Here is a 17500-nt window from a genome sequence, read left to right as displayed (position 1 = left end):
AGGCTTAGGAGAATGAAGCAGCCCCGGGTGTGAGTGAACTCCCCTCTACTTCCAGGCAATAGGACTAAACCAAAAGTATCTTCTCTTCTCCGGTTCTAGCTTACGTTTGAGTTTCCTCTGACTACAAGGTCATTTCTCAGCTGGAGCAGAAGTGGACGAACAACACCTCCTTTCCTTGCATTAGCGCCCGCTTTTCCACATCCACTTCAGGGAGAGAGCAAGTATAAATCATAGCTTTAGGCTTTCGAGCCTTTCTTCCTAGGACAGAATTACTTGAACTTGAGCGGTTGTCTGGAACTGATGCTACACCTTGGGGCTGCAGTCCCTTCTTCTTAGCACGGATGTCCCTCTTCAAGCGCCTGCTCCTACCATTGAAACAGCTAGGGGCTAGTAAGTCCTGCCAATATCAGGGAAAGAATAGCTCCCGAAGGGCTTCCTTCTTTATCTAAGCAACTAATAGGCTTGGGTGGCTAGGGCACATGCTATCGAGGTTACACGCCTGGTCCCGAAACCACATCTGGCAGATGCGATTCCTGGATGTAGTTGGATGTGATTATCGGTGAAAGCATAGAAGGATCTCCTGTCAATAGTCACAAGGAATTACACTATTTTAGGACCTGACCTGTAATAGGTGGTGTAAATGTCCTTATTTATTATAGGATGAAGATGATTCACTCACCAAGAAGACCGTCTACTCGAGCAGTAAGAGTTGATTCAATTGCCAACAGAAGACCGTCTGCGACAACAAGACCATCAGCAGCAGATGATTGAACAGCGGATGCGTTGAGGAGATCAGCCCTAATTGAAGACCCGATACTCTCAACCAAGAACTTCTATATATAACACCAACCACGGAACAGGAGCATGCGTTACACACGTCGTCAGCTAGCGGACGCAAGCAGAGTGGGACCTTCTCCGATAGTCTCTTTCATCATAATATTGAAAGCTTCCCCGCCCGATGCTTTGTTAATGTCAGAGTTGATATCAAGATGAAAGGGAAAGACAATAAGAAAGATTCAAGATAAAGACTAGAAGAAGGGGCTTTCTTAGAAGAATTCCCACTTGGACTGGTAGTGAGAACCCGATCTCCAGAAGCTAATTGGCAAGGTTCGACTTGACCGGAGCGGATCGCAACTCAAGCACAACTAGAGTTCACTCACCCACGTGCCCAATACTTGATGTGATGACTCTAGCCCCATGTCGGCTTCATTGACGATTCATGATGCTGCGATATAGGATCAAAATCGACTTTCATTTCACTTAACTCATCAAAGCAAGGAGTGGCTACTAGATAGACAATTAGTTCCGAGACTAAGAGATTGGGCTATCGGCCGGTATCAGTTGAAGTCAACAAAGAAGGAAAGCCTTCCCCCAATCCAACATTTTCAGGTGAAAAGAAGATAGATGACTGAGAGTCCCGGGATTTTGAAAGCGCCGCATCTAGCTCAGCAGCTTCTTCAAAAGAGATGACGGATACAGAGCGGTTACCACTTGTAGGCTCATTCACCAACTAGGCCATGAGTTTGCTTTAACGAGTGCACGAGCAGAAGCGGAGACAGAGTTGTCCCCCGATCTGAGATATTAGCGAGATTAGCTACACGCCACTTAACCTAAAGAAAGGTCGACCTGAGAAAGCCCTTTTTAAGCTGATAGGAGAACTTCACTTACTAAATTTCTTGAGTAGCGAGAATCTTTCCTCAGAGGCACGGAAAGGGTCCAAGCCATAGGAAAGACAGCAACTTGAGTGCGGAGAAGGGGAAAGGGCGCTCGAAGCAAAAGGAACGAAAAGCACACCATATAGGTCAGCGGCATCAGCAGTTGAAGAAGTTGACGGCCGGCAAAAAATGGGATAACCTGAGAAGGAGAGGTCTCCTTTCTATATGAAAGACGAAGATCTGGCTTTGAAGCCTCCTTGAGTCCGGCTTAGCTTCAGGTACGAGTCAAGAACAGAAGAAGGGGATCGCCACAATCAAGAAGCAAGCTAAAAGCTGTTGTTTAGATGACTTTATGTTATGGAAGAACTCAGAAAAAAAGTAATTATTGGAGTTTTAGCCCAGTAGAGGCTTTCTTAGCGAAAAAAGTATATTCATGGATGGATTAGGGGAAAGAGTCTTCACCTTACTTTCAAGTGTCAATCATTTTTATTGAACTTTCTTTCAGGCTAGCTCTGGGCAGGGCGCATACACACGAACCCACTTTGAGTCGGATCCGAGCTCCAGTAGACAGCGAGACAGCCATTGTGGTAAACGGGAGCAAAGCAAGGGAAAGAGAGGTGAGTGACGCCAAGGGGAATTCCAGCACGAAAGCAAGTGTTGTTATCACACGTCCGTCCTGTCTGATTGATTCACCTTCAATTATTCAATCAAGGAAGCAGAGTCAACGGCCTTTGAAGAAAGATGACTTATATTTTAAGATATTGAGTTGGACAGTCAAAAAGCCCAAAGGCCAAAAAGAAGAGCAAAAACAGAGGAGATGCCTTCCTCATAGGCCATTGACTATCTATCCCCGAAGTCTTTCTCTCCGTCAAAGGGACTCTCTCTTTCTTGAACAAGCACGGCGCTATCAGGACAAAATCCTAGCAGAAGCAGAAAAAGAGGAAGAGAAAGAGGAGCGAACATCCACTATAACATCTAACGATGAGCTTCAGTTGCGCCCCTTTGTGAACGAGGGGATCGAAAGGCCAGCCAAAGGAAGTACGGCTGAGTTTCAAGACTACGAGACTTGTAGTTGGGACTAGCCGCATGTCATCTTTCTCAGAGTCTGAGCCTGACACCTCTATTATTACATCAAACAACAATTGAATTGGGATCAAAGAATTAAGGGATTGGATTTGTCCCCGTCTGTCTTGTGTTCAACGAAGAAAAGCGCCCTTCCTTCTTCAGCTTGAAAGACATCTCAGGAAAGAGCTACTTCAACTGAAGAAATTTCTTTAGTAGCGAGAACCCTTCCTACTCGAGAATAAGGTCAGGAAGTGAAGCGTTTTTTCAGTTTTTCTTTAAAAATATAGTAAGTGTTATGCGGGGGTGGGGATTCAGACCGATGAGGGACGTAGGAATTGCCCTTAACTGTCCGGAAGGCTGAAATAGCTTTCTCGGGAGCCTCTGGGAGGTCGGGGTATTCAATCCCATGATACTCAAGGAGCAGGGCGTCGTATCCCAGGGATTCTACTAATACATCGTATAGCGGGTCCAGGCTTGAAGTTATACCAAAAATGGAATGGGACAGTCATTCGAAAATGATAAAATAAAATAAGGGTGTCAAGACATCTATATGACCAAGATGGCCATCTCACGAATTGGATTCGAACCAATGCTACTTTCCTTTAGTAGATCTGTCATCCCCCTCATTATAGTCCTCCTAGAATCAATAGCATTTCGTCGGAATACATCCTGTCTTTTCACCTTAGTAGTCCTATGCATAGTCAGTACTATAGCCCCAATCATGGCTACTAATAAAATCAGACTAGGAACCAAAAACCAGACGGAATAGTAGGTATAAAGTAAATTGCCCAATGTTTCCAAATTAGTCCAACTTCGTACCTTTCCGGCATAAACCATATATCTCAGAGAGGTCGTATTTCTTTGGGTTGGTAGTAATGGAATGCTTTCATTATCTAAAATGAAGAACATTTCCCACCAAAAGATCAGTCCAATAATACCACTCACTGGTAAATAGCGCAATACTTCTTCGTGAATCTCCGCTATTTGAATATGGAACATCATAACAACGAATAGGAATGAAACGGCTATAGCTCCTATATAAACTACTGGGAAGATCATAGCGAAAAAGTCAAGACCTAACAAAAGAAGTAAACCTGAAGTGTTGCGAAAGACTGGGATGGGAAACAAAACGGAATGTACCGGATTTTTAGCACGTACAACCATCAAACCAGAGACCAAAGCAAGGCTCGACAAAACAGAAAGTATCATAGTACGTCGTCCTTCCCTGAAATGGAACTTTCATGCTGGAGCAAGAACTAGCATGAAAGTCGATCTATTACAACCAGCGCGGTTGTTCGTATTTCATTTTCTTCTTCCAAGCCCTTCTTTCTTAGAAAGGCACTCACTGAGTTACTTACGGAATCTCAAATCTTGAGGCTGATTACGGCCCCTTTGATGAAAGGTAAGCGCTTTGGCTACCTACCTATAATATAAAGATCCTTCACTGCACACTTTAGATATCTGTTTCCATCCAATCAAAGACGGCGAAGCGCCTCTAATCTAAAGGCCAAAGAGTGCTCTTTGCGCTACTACGCATCCTTACTCATAGTATAGTGCAAGTTAGGTTTGGGTATAGCAGGACTTGAACCTGCGACCATTAGGTTAAAAGCCCAATGCTCTACCAACTGAGCTATACACCCCAAAAAAGATGTAGTAGTAAATAAGGATTGGTGCGGAAAATAAAAGAGGGCGGCCCCTCTCATATTAAAGGGGCGCGGCTTTGTATGAGGCTCGTACTGCAGAGCAAGCGAAGAAAACGTAAGGGCGCGCGCTAGCACTCCTGCAAGAAAACGGCCTAGCTAACGCGCCCCTTATTGAAAAGTCAAGGATATTGAATGATCGATATGAGAAAGAAGCGCTCAAGCATTGGAAGAAAGCCGGCCTTACTCAACAAGCACCTTTCTTAGCTTAGTAAGGTTGCTTGTTTCCACTCATTGAAGACTCTATCTACAAAAAAAGGTCAACGGGGTACTAAAATGGCTCTCACTGACACCATCTACGAGAAGGTGAGGTCGTCTTTATTTCGCCATACGGTTCGCCTTAAAGCCTTAAAGACGGAGAAGGGGAGGAGCAGTTATCTATGTAATTACGGTCTTTGTTGGCCGGGGCGAGCACTCTCTTTTCTTTGTCAAATTCCGTCTTACCAAACAAGACTGACTTCTTACCAACCCGCGAAGGGTTGTGAGGCTGGACCAGGTACGAAGAATGAATCTATATCTGTGCACGGAAGGGCCGGCGGCCGCTCAACTGTTCGAGCGCAATGCAGTGGTATTGGTTCCGATTCGACAAAGGTAGAATGCCTGGTCGAAGGTCCAGTACAGTAGGTAGCAGGCGTGTTCGTTTTGGCTCCCGAGCGAGAACGAGAAATAGGCGATGCACCATCCTTGCTGCTACGTACGTTGACCTTGACTTGACAGATTCATCCAATTGAACCCAAACTCAAAGGAGGACTACAAGCTCGGGGCTCGACGAAAGAGAAAGTCTCGGCATTAAGAAAATGGGGTTAGCTGTGAAAGAAAGAGCCCGGCATTCATTTTTGAATGAATATTCATAGCTGAGTCTACTAAAAGAGGGACCAGCTCATCGTAGTGATTAGAGGACACCTCTGATCGTTCACCTCTAATGTGACACGTTCCCTCCCAGTTTGATCAACGGGATCAGTCGGCTAGAGAGCGGGGCTATTCTTCTTCCGAGGAGACAAAGTAGTCTCTTGTACTGACCGAACCCTCAGTTCGGAAGTCTTCGTCAACATGTTACGAAGCTCCAGTCTGGCGGTCAACTTGATGCGGGAGAGGCATGAGTGCAGTTCGATCTTGTGGTGTATTCCTTTGTAGTGAGTAGGGCCTCTTTCTCGTTCGTCTCCGCTCTATTGAAAGGTCTCCATTCCTACGGCGGTTTTGTCAATGAACCCGTGGATAAGTAGGCCTTTCTTGCAGACCGATCTTCTGCCGAGTTCCTTCCTTCGTAGTCAAATCTGATGATACGCTTTGGCGATGTTACCTACCAAATAAAAGGCCCGCTAGGTGATCGAAATCGCTCAGGTCAGCGAGGACTCACGCACCTACTCCTTATCTAATACTTTCTTCTATCTACTGAATTAAAAAGGCGACCCGCCGCGCCGGGCTATAAGATAAGATACAGCTGTTGTACTACTTGACTGGTAAGAAAGAGCTTCCGTAAGAACTGGAAGACTCTTGTATGTACGGTAACCCTATCTTCCGCTACTGGTGGACTGTTGCACATAAAGGCCGACAGAAGCAACCTTTCTTAGCGCGCTTTTAAAGCGCTTAGCTTCTGCTAGAAAAAGGCGGCAAGGCCATAAAGTAAGTGAAATTGCAAGCCTAAGCCAAGAAGGTACGAACGAAGTGACGGGCCCTTTTAGAGATAGGGGGCGGCTTTCTTGTGGTAGTCATTGCGAACATCTCTCCTCTTCTCTTAGCGTGCACAGTTTGCTTACGCCTTAGGCACATCTATCTTTCTTAGTTTCACGCTGGCCTAATGAATTGAATATGAATAAAAGTCAGTCTTTTAATAAGCGTATATAAGCAGCTGTTTAGTGTATAAGCAATTAGTGGTCGCACCGCTACGATGGAGGTTGGTTGAAGATGATGTTACGCGGCGTTCAGAACCAGTCTTGAAGTGAATGAATTAGAAAGAACGAAGAAGTAAGGAAATGAGACGACTCTTTCTTGAACTATATTATAAACAGACCTTCCCCTCCACACCAATCACGAGTTTTTCTCCATTCCTCTCATATATCGTCGTAACGCCCTTAATGCTAGGTTTTGAAAAAGACTTTTTATGTCATTCCCATTTAGGTCCGATTCGGATCCCTCCGTTGTTTCCTTTTCCTTCCGCACCTTTTCCTCGAAATGAGAAAGAAGATGGTACACTTGAATTGTATTATTTAAGTGCTTATTGCTTGCCAAAAATCCTACTTCTACAATTGGTAGGTCACCGGGTTATTCAAATAAGTCGTGTTTTCCGTGGTTTTCCCATGTTACAACTTCCGTACCAATTCGGTCGATCCGGAATGGATCGGTTAAACATTCCATTAGGGAGCCTGGTCTTGACTTTTCTGTGTGGTATTCATTCTCGTTCGGCTCTTGGAATCACATCCAGCAGTGGTGGGAACAGCTCGCAAAATCCAACCACTTCACCTACTTCATTGCCCCCAACCCTTTCTCGTACCTCTATTGAAACAGAATGGTTTCATGTTCTTTCATCGATTGGTTATTCCTTTCCGTTCGTATCTCTTTCTCCAATTTCGGTCTCGATTAGTTCACAAGATTGAATGGCCAATTCTCCTCCGGACCCTCGATTCGATTGTTTTCCAAGAATGTTGAGCCGGGTATGTAAGCCATGTATCTGGGAGGAACTTAAAAGAAGGGCTTTCGGTTTTTTTCACCCCGTTTTGTGGTCTTGCAGCTATTTAAATAAATAAGAATATAAAATATATATAATATAAGACTTTTTTAGAAGAAAGATTATATATATGTCCAATCCCCAGTGGTGGTGGGACCAACCAAGATGTATGTCGTCCAACGCAACCTCAGACTCTTTCTTCCCGACCTATTTGACTCTCTGGCCGCAGTTATAGTTATTTAGGTGGTATCCCGAGATTGAAGAGATCGAATTCCTCCGGGGAACACACGAAACAAAGATATGAACTGGGTAAATAGAAATGGAAAAGAGATGTTTCCAATTCATCAAAATGAGAAGCTTTTTCTACATCCATATGATCTACTAAAGTAGATCGGTATTGCCCATATAATAAAAGCAGATCTTGGTCCATGGAATCCCAAGAAGGTAAGAACTCCAACCTGTCCGATGCTTCTTCGGCCAAATACAATATACAAGTGGGACCTGCACTATGCGCAAGCTGCGCGAAAAACCGCTTCTTTTTTCCGGTTCTGAAACAACTTGGGCGAAATAGGGTTCTACCGGGAAACCATGGATTTTTTAGTTTTCGCCATTGGTTACTGGTTGAGCCACTGGAATGGAATGAGATAAGAATCTCTGGAGATCTTTCCTCTCCACTTACTCGTAACAGGCTTTCCCTCTGTAGAAGACTTCTTCCGAATGGCATAATTGGGAGATTGATTCCTCGATCTTCAAAGAAAACTGACTCCTCCTACTCCTTCTTCTCCTTTAGGATAGGATCGTCGTTGGTCCTTCTTTCACTAATGATCTAATGATCTCACCATTTTCTAGTAGTTCTCGCGAACGCGCGAGGGACTATCCTTTCTATCGCTTGCCCTTTCTTTTCACTCTCAAGACAAGGCTCTCTCTCTCTTTTATAAAGCGAAGCAAAGCGCATGGCGCTGAAAGCTCAATAAACACAGACGAACACGATGCAGGGCATAGCATAAATGAAACCACTGATCATTTCATAAAACATATATGCTTGACCTTTCTCGATGCTTTTTTTGGGTGACTCACCAACCGACCCAGCAGTGATCGATGACAGAATGGTACGAACAAATAAAAGTCATTGGATTTGGTAGTTCTCCATGGACTTCTCTCTTTAGCCCTTTGTATATGTTCAATAATGGGTGTGCACCTCCAGATGGGCGGGGGCCGGCCTCCCACTCTCTTATCTTATGCAGCATTTATTAGCTTAGCTGGGTTGGGCGGATCGTGCAATAAGCCTCTCTCGACCCTCCGTTTATCATACGTCTTTATGAAAGCCTCTCGCCTTTCGAGATCCGGTCCATCATCAACTCAGCCAGATCTTCTTGTTTGCCCGCTTTGATTAGGCTTCCTTTAACGGATTTGATCGGCATTTCGTGCCTGCAGTCCTGCTGAATTCGACCTTTTATCAGGGTAGCGTAGTAAGGTTAGAGGCGCAACTAGAAGAGTTGGCCCTATTTCTATTTTTTGATCAATTCGATTGCAGTCTCCGAAGTCCTTCTTGATCGATGGTCCCCATTAGCATTAGTGCTAATTAACAGCCGCTTTTTTTGGAAGGCGAGATACTTATGTGTGACCGCGGATTCCACGGTAGCAGTAGTTCTAGCTCTACATTAGGAGCAGGGGGGCTCTATCTAAAGGAGGTACGGACCCCTCCCATAGTACGGTACGATGCAGCTGAAAAACTTAATAGGCTACCGCGGCTCGCTTCGCTTTTGTTGCGGAGCTCACTGCTTTTGGAGTAGTGCTTGCAGCTTGCTGCTTTCTGTTCAAGCGGAGCTCGCTGTCTACTCCACGAGTCGCCACAGCTTCGCCTACGCCACTTGTATATAGACAACAATAGCGCCCAAGATTTGCCCTTCGCGTAGTTCATTGAACCTTCCAACTTCACTCCGTGGCCTGTGCTAAAGAAGCGTGTCTTAACTAATTCCTTTGAACTCATTTCACCTATTCTACCTCTCGATATCTCCTCACCTTGCACCTTTTCTTTCTTTTCCTCATCCCATGATCCTTTCCCATGTCGTGGAAGTGCAGCAGTGCTCCTTCATTCTTCATAACGACTATAACCAAGCTGCCAACCAATAAAGCAAGCATTTCAGGCATTTCTTAATGAATAGCTAGATGGTCTCCGCCGTCTAGGATCTATAGATAGAAACCACGAGGGGAGAAGAACATCATCAAGTTCCTTTTTTCCGGGATTTTGGCTACCTATAGGTGAAAGAATTAGACTTTTCTGACTATTCATAGGCGAACGAATTAGGCTTTTGAGAAGGACTAAGCAGCAATCTCAGTGAAACGTGAGAGGCTCATTGCGTACGAGCTTCAATAGTGAGAGCTAAGCTAGGAACGGGGAAGGATGAGCAGAGAGGGAAGGACTTTCTAACTGAACTTGACTTACCCATAGAAGGAACGACTTAAAGGGTTCAGGTTTCTGGTTGAATACCTATCCCTGCCTTCTAGCATTCATACCTCATCTTTCAGATTGATCTATCATTCCATACCGGATTTCTGATATATCTCTCTTTTTGATCCGGATTTCGTATCTCTCTTTCTCATATTTGACTGATTTTGTATGCTCATGCCTAATCCTCTTGATTAGACTATCTATGCCTATCTTTCAATCCGGATTTTATATTATATCCCTCTCTAACCTCTTCAAGGCATGGGAACCCGCAAAGGAGAGGCTAGCGGCGAAAGCAGATTGATAAGGGGGTCACCCGGCTCTTTCTAACAAAAGGTCGGCCTATCCTATCACCTAATCTTTCTAAGGAGCGAGAGCATGGGAAACCTCTCAGATTGAACTAGGCCTTCTGAAGCATACCTTGCATCGTCTAACTGCCCCCGCTAAATCATGATTGAATGTCTCATTTTCCTCTTTCTTCTTTCTCGTCTTTGACACGTCTGATCATGGCTAAGACTCACTAACATTCTCTTTGGCAGCAGGCTTCCACTTGCAGGTTCCGGGCTTGCTGGCCTATAATCCAGATTGATCTATTCAGATTGAGGAAACACCGAGTTCAGGTCTTCTTTCTATGCCCCAACTGGATAAACTCTGAGATTTCTCACTATTCGTATGAAAATGGGGAAACAGTCTTTCTCAGACTCAAATCCTTCTTTGTTTATGCCACGGACTCCCCGAACGGACTTATAGCAGCAATACCAGCCAGAACCTCTGAAGAGACCTATCCATCGTACTATCACTCTCCGCTATTAGAGAGGCTTTTCACCCACATGCGGGTCATCCTTCTCTTGCTATAGGCAAGCTAAAAAAAGGGTCCACCCTCATGCTTTAAGCCTATAATCGAAAGGGTATAAAGGTATCCTTAACGTGGTTTTGACCTAGGTAAAATAGCATTCTATTGGGATAAAAATCCCTGACATGTATTGGATGAAAGGTCCTAACTCCTAGCAAAGTCATTATTAACTGTTTTTCCCCTTACCTTTGCCTGTCTTGAAAGCTTCTGGCCGGGTAGATGCGGAACATTCTTTGCCTCATCTTTCATGCCTACCTACCATGCTAATCAAGATGGAAGATCTCATTTCGAATTTTAGTTTGGAAACTTCCCTAGTTGAAATGGGTAACGTGTTCCGCTGCTTGGACTGACTCTTGCTATTGGAAACATATGCTCTCTAACGGTTTGGGCCCTTCCTTTCGTTTGATGGCATGCGCCTTCTTAGAATAAGGCTAGGAGCTATTCTCCAGGCTGCCTTCACCCTATGAGTGGGGTCTTTGTCTGGAAAAAAGGCTTTCACTATAGAAAATTCGAAAGTAGATGTTCCCTGAAATTAAGCTATTTCGAAAGCAATGTTGGCTAGGAATTGTTTTGCTGTCTAGCTCTTGCAAGCAAGGCGTGAAGCGATTCTCTTGAGCTCTAACTAAACTTTGGTGGCCCGCCCCAAGTCTTGCCCATAGCTGACTTCTTTGCTAGATGATATCGAATAGTACGACTAGAGTTCAATCCCGCAGAAAGTCATAGTACGACTACAGGGAAAGAGATCTGAAAGTAGCCTTTTACCCCGAATGCAGCCTAGCTCTCCCCATTCAATAGGCTAAGCCTATCCCTTTGCCGTAAAGCTAAGACAGAAACTCAGCTAGGACCGAAGAGAGGATTGCCAACCGGATGAAAACCGAAGAGAGCATTGCCAGTTGCATTCCAATTTTTTCTCAATTGAGAAGTCAACTAACAGGTCAATCCTTCCCTTATATAATATCCATTTTACACAGTCTTTGTTGAAATAGTGTAAATAGTGCGAGACTTTCAACTAATGAAATCTAAACCAGCTAGTTCAGTCAGATACCGGCTAAGCAACCTCTAAAGCAGCTATCGGAGCAGTAGCAGCTTGAAGTTCGCATACCAAAGACGACGGAATTCCCCATTTTCTAATGCAATACGGCAAAGCTTAGGGAGTCAGCTAGTCCAACATCAGTCTATGAAAAATAGAATAGACTGGATTAGCGAGATCCGTTTTCATCCGAACCCCATCTTGTTAAGCCTAAGAGGCACGAGCTATATCTTACATACTCTATTGTCCGATCATAGCCGTCTGAGAGTCCCGCCCGAGCAGGAGGAGCATCCAATCCGTACCTAGGTAGAGGAAGCTGATCTGCCGTATGCACTTCCGACTGACACAATCGACAGCTTGAGGAATAAATGTGCTTTAATACTTTCCGAGTTTTGCAAGAATAATAATCGTGAACATGAGACCTTCGTCGACATCATACAAGAACTGACCTTAAAAACAAGATAAGCGAAGGCGATGAACTTTCGCGTGAGGACTTTATTCACATTTTACGGACTTCTTACGGCTTACAGAATTCGGAGATAGTGGGGATAGATGGCCTAGGAAATATGAAGAGCTAACGGGATGCTTACCGTGGGTATTATGAAAAGGGGAAAGGCTTTTTTTATAGAGAGAGGTATAGGAGAATGGAAGACCAAAGAGACCCAACTCATATCGTACCAAGAACTTGGCATTGACCTGATCAAGCGCTTTAGGGAGATCACCTTCACCCATGTTCCGAGAATATAAAATAGCTTGGCTGACTCGCCAGCCCTTATGGAATTCATACTCAGCCGCTCTAGTACACATGCTAGTACACCGAAGCACAGAGTCGCTTGTCATCGACATCCGAGCCACAGAGATCCCTTCCGCCGAACGGGACTCATTTATCTTCTTGGATGAAGACTATCGGGAGTTGGAACATGATGAACTATCACCAGTCAAGACGAGGAAGATTACGAGGACGATGGGAACCATGGTATTATTCTTTCTACAATTACCTCAAGACGGGTTCATACCGGAGTACGCCACTCGTGGTCAGAGGAGAGCCCGGAGGGAACTTTCCCGACGATTTGTGATCTTGGGAGATGTCCTTTACAAAAGGTCACTCGCCCGAAATAAGGAGCATTGTTGAACAAGCTCATTCAAGTGGGTGCGGAGGACACGTCAACAGCCAAATGCTTGCCAAGAAAATCATGAGGCAAGGCCCCCTATTAAAAGTAAGGGTGTCAAGAGATGTCAGAAATGTCAACTCCTTTGATTTGATGGAATTTTCTTTCAAAATGCTGCATCATGTCGAATGGCGGGTCCATCGTCTATCCCCAAGGTAAGACCCCGAATGAAAAAAACGTACCTTCGAAGGCATGATTGCTGCGATCAGGAGCTGCTTAACATCATTGAGAACAGGAGATCAGAAGATTTCGTGGAGGATAAAGTAAAAAGCGAACCAACACTGGGATCTGATCATAGCCGCCGTGAAGTGTTTGGATGCAAAGGCGATGGTTTTTAGATTCGGCAAACATGAGATGTGTCCTGCACGAAGTACATCGAATTTTGGAGATATCCCGTAATGTCCTTTTTGTACCTATATAAGGACGACCTCGAGAGAGCAGACGACCAGTAGAGTAGGTGCTCCATCTCGTTCCTGCTGCGTAGGTCTAAGGTAATTCACAGTGCTAGCAGATCAGAAGTACGGAAGTGGGCCCTCACCCTTCTCTAATAGGGGCAGTGCTACCTATAGAACGGGAATGTTCATCCTCTCTTAAAGTCCGTTATGGATTTCAAGTCGGGAATAGAGCTGTGGTAAGCAATATAGATCGCCCCTGACTCTCTCTCTATAAAAAAAAAGCCCTTCTTAATTCTTAACTTAATAAGGCTTCGGCCCTATGGAGTAAAGGGAAGTGCAGATCTGGAGTGTTTGGACGAGAAATAAAGGCTTTGCAGCAAGCGGAGTTGTACCGAAATTCAATTTTCCGGGCATACGAGAAAAGAGTCCAGCCGAGCATATTTGTTTGCTAGTTTCTTGATCCCGGAAATCTTGTACTCAGAGTCACGGATAAAGTGGACTACCCAGCGCGATACTTGGTGGATGACCCCCCGTTCTTTCTAGTGGCTTTTTCCCGTCCCTTTTGGGACCATTCACCCTTTTCCCAACCAAGCATAGGTAGAAGCCCTCTTTCCCATACACAACGACGGTTCCAAGCAAGATGAATAGTTTATAGTCGACTCAATATCGGCGAAATCCCCCCATTTAATATCTTTAGTACCTATTCTCTTGTAGTGCACCCTTCATCGAAAGAGTAGGCGGTTGAAAGACCCACCTCTGAATAAAGCCTTTAGGTTGGGAGATCTCAAAAGGGAACCTCGCTTAGCTTATCAGTCCCTGTATTATTCAACTCATCTGTCCACTTATATTGTCCAAAGCAGAAGGAATTTTTCAATCCTTTGTTTCGAAGGCCAGTCTCTAGACTGGAAAAGATTCAATCCACTTGTTGGCCTGCTTCTATGTCCTGTAGCTTCTAAGGCATTAGCTTCAAAGGGGCTTGTTGGCCCCCTTCTTAGCTCTTGATGTCTGCTTTAAGCTTCGTCGAATAAGGCCCGTAGCTTACAACATCTTATGAGAAGGGCCTGTAGCTCGATACAATTTAAGGCCAGTTGCGTACTTGCTAGAGACGGATTCCGCCATTCCCTGAAACATCAGGGCCCAGCTTGAAAAAGATTTGGATGTGGATGATAGAGAGCATATTTTTTATATATCCCCAAAATGAGAGCTATTAGATGAGAAGAGACTTCGCGCCATGGAACATGCCCAGGTCTACCAAAAAAGGGGCTTTCAAGTGAATTCCAAAATAAGGTAATATAGAGAAAGGTCAACATAGGAGATAAAGTCTTGAAAAAGATTCTTTCCGGACGTGAGCCTCACCCAAGAGGGAAACTCCATTTTGTGCTCGATCTCTTCTGTCATGCATCATGGCTGGGTGAGTTGTCCCATTGCGAATGAACCTCCGTGCTTCCAATCTGGTCATGCACTTCTTTAAGATGTGGAACCTGGGAGCTTTCCTCTTATAAGGCTAAATCTTTCGTAGGGGGTAAGGATGGTGCCGAGGTCTTAATAGAAAGCGGTTGATAGTCCCGTCTGCTAGGCTTTTCCGAACTTCCCTTCGCCTTTCTATCTCTTAGTTAAGGGGGTTTCAGAGAATCATCCGAACGAGATATGGTTGTCAAATGGGGGAAGAAGAACGAGAGGCGTCCCTAAGCTTTCCGGCTCACTAGTAGGTGACGAGGGGATTCAAAAAAAAGGGCTCATTTCACCTGCCCATGCATTCGTTCGGATCCATTCTTCCTTCTTTACCTTTTCAACCCACCCTTACTAGCTAATAGGGCTTACTAAAAAAGCGAATTTGCCTCTTCCTGGTAATGAATTAAGCGGCAGCGAGGAGGTCCGGTTCCATAGTGATTTCGTCTGCTTTTGGAACTTAGATTCCTAGGGACAAAGAAAGTGACTTCGGACTTTTGAATTCTCAGAACCTCCTTCAAATTAAAGAACTTGAGAGGGTCTCACAGGCATCTCTCTTCGAGCGGCAGTGCAAGCTCGGATGGTGTTAGCGCTGGCAGAAAGTCCTGGATTAGTTTGTACCGGTGTAGGTCCCTGAGTGGTGACTTGTCCCCCTTGATGTTGTGGCATTGGATTAGTATAGATCCCCAGTAGCTTCAGTGACATTGGCGAAGGTATGCCTTAACTTCGTTCCAATTGATAAGATTTTCATCTAGATGACATCACGCAAAGTATGACACTCTTCGATGGTACGGCCTGCGTATCGGTGAAATGGACAGAACTTTGAATAGTCGAGACCAGGAGGCCAGGGGAGTGGTTTATCTCTGGGCAGAGAAAGGGTTTTACAGGTCAGAAGCATGGAGAATAGGGTAGGAATGGGTAGGGCTAATGGCGGGTAGTGAGCTCTATTGGGTCCCCAGGGTCGCTTGGGAGCACCTTGTTGCTGCTGAGGATCATAAATTGGCCGGAGGCGCAGCGTTGTTATAAGCGGGTCTGGGCGGAGCTTGCGCTGGGTTTTTCGGTTGCTGCGATTGGGTAGGAGGTTTTTGAGGTTGTTAAGTGGGGGACGGCCCCGGCCCCCTGGATGGCTTGCTGATTCCGGGTGCTCTGTTGTCTCTGTGCATTTAGCTGTGCTTGAACCGCGTACTTGGAGCTGGACTCTTCCCAAAGAGACGACGACCTTCTTCCCGTTGCTCTATATAATTGTTCCTCCTGATCACTCCGGCGAGCCTGTGCTCATCGGCCATCCCTTCGGGTTCTTCAGTTTCTAACACTGCAAACCGAGAGCCTTTATTATTGCTTATTGCCATCATGTTCTCGCTCACCTCCGTGAATTCCCCTTCTCTGATTTCAATTTATCACTCCGCGTCGTCCCCTTTTCTGACCTATCATCCAAGGTTTTTTTGTGAAGGTTTATTTACTACAACATTTTGCTTCTTTTGCTCTGTATCAGTTCTCATAGCATCATTATTGTCCTTCCCTGCACTCGTGTCGGTTTGATTTCAGTCCGTTGTAAACATGACTCGGATCTGTGACCGAATTTACCGCATTAAAAAGAAATCAAATGGATAAAGACTCAATTCTCTGAGTTCTTTTCCCTAATCTAATTGAACTTTAGGTACCAAAGGCTTGTTCAAATTCATTTCAACGCTTATGCAATTTTCCCCTTGTCTTTCTGGCTGTATGTTCGTCGACTCGCACTGTTTTACCCACCTTATTACCAATTCGAGTAAGAATCCTCCTGCTAAAGTACTCAATTGGAAGTTCAGGGAGGCTCATCCATGATTGGGAATCGGAATGTAGGTACTTGACTGTATGCCCCTACATTGATTTCATTGCATTCATTCATTATTTGTTTTATTCTTCGGGCTTCTTCCGGTCCGCTTTAAATCATTTCCCTATACTCTCAGTATTCCGAAGTATGTTCCTCCTTTCGTGGTTCTTCAGGTGCATTATTAATCGAGCTCGAGGGCAATGCGTCTTCCCCATTGATCACCATGACTTGTCCTATCGCTTCAGAGATTTTGAGAGAATCCCCTCTTGGTTTTTTTGAGGGGGGGAACCCATTCTGAAAGGTTCTTCTTCCTCTTCAGCTTTTCTCCATCTTACTAATAATAATGAAGGGGCAGGCAATCGGTCAAAGGTATCCCCAAGTCGGAATTCCGGCAAAGACCAAGAAGTATCCATTCTTAACACAAAGAAACCGCCGGCTTTTAATTGCGTTACCTCTGAAATTATGCAAGATTTACCGGGGTTGTCTTCCGGAGTTAAGCGATGAGTTGGGTAAGCTTCCTAAGGGTATGGCTTCTCTTCTGCGGGGCGACTAAGGGCACACCCAACCAAACGATCGGTAAAACGGGTCTCCTTTGGTACAATCTCCTCCGCCGCGTGTATCCCGTACGGTTGTTTTCAACAAAAAAATTTGTGCAATCAAAAAAAAAAAGCATTCTATGAACGAATTCCTTCATAGCCTTCATAGATAGAGTAGAGAGAAATGGGAGTAAGCCTTTGGTATTCTGTTCTTATTGCTTAGTTCCTGTCTATCTCTATCTATCAAAATAGACCCTCTTTTAAACGGAAAAAGATCAGTCCATATAACTAGATTCGGAAAATTAACATACATGAAGGGGTGAGGCTTGAGTCTACTTTCTATTACAAAAGTAGAGTAGAAAGAAGACTCACTACTCAATTCGAAGGCGACACGCCTTGCTGCCTTTACGAGGATTTCCCTTCTTTGCTTCTTTTGTTTGAAATAGGACCGGGCCGGGTATAATCTGGTTGGAAAGAAAGAAACCGCCGGAGTGGGGGATTGTCCTGTCCTCCTCACTGACCCCAAAGAAGGTGGCTCTGCCACTAAGCAGGCCGGCAGAGAGGGCACCAAATGCCTAAACAAGACAAGAACTATATGCTTAACACAAACTGGTCCTCCCTCTAGCACACGGGGATCGGCCCTACGCACCGGGGACGAAGCGTAGAGGTCACTTTAGCTTGTTGTACCGGAGTGGTTCATCGTCAAAAGAACAACAATGGC

General features: G+C 44.9%; 2 protein-coding genes, 1 non-coding gene and 1 pseudogene across 4 annotated transcripts in view; 1 reads left to right on the top strand and 3 right to left on the bottom strand.

Moving 5' to 3' along the window:
• The window catches only part of LOC122584409 (NADH-ubiquinone oxidoreductase chain 2), a 38660-nt gene that overhangs the window by 3186 nt on the left and 17974 nt on the right, over positions 1-17500 (top strand). The window lies entirely within an intron of this gene.
• On the bottom strand, positions 2948-4293 carry LOC122584413 (annotated as a pseudogene).
• On the bottom strand, positions 4288-4360 carry TRNAK-UUU. Its single transcript has one exon. It is a non-coding gene; the product is annotated as a tRNA-Lys (tRNA).
• Positions 7245-9547, bottom strand: LOC122584416 (uncharacterized mitochondrial protein ymf1-like). The gene has a single exon (XM_043756594.1). The coding sequence runs from the start codon at positions 7807-7809 to the stop codon at positions 7321-7323; it is 489 nt and encodes a 162-aa protein (XP_043612529.1). The 5' UTR covers positions 7810-9547; the 3' UTR covers positions 7245-7320.

This window comes from Erigeron canadensis, unplaced genomic scaffold (genome assembly GCF_010389155.1).
Source record: "Erigeron canadensis isolate Cc75 unplaced genomic scaffold, C_canadensis_v1 Conyza_canadensis_unscaffolded:263, whole genome shotgun sequence".
In the NCBI taxonomy this organism is placed as follows: Eukaryota; Viridiplantae; Streptophyta; class Magnoliopsida; order Asterales; family Asteraceae; genus Erigeron; species Erigeron canadensis.
This window is presented reverse-complemented; position numbering and strand designations above follow the sequence as displayed.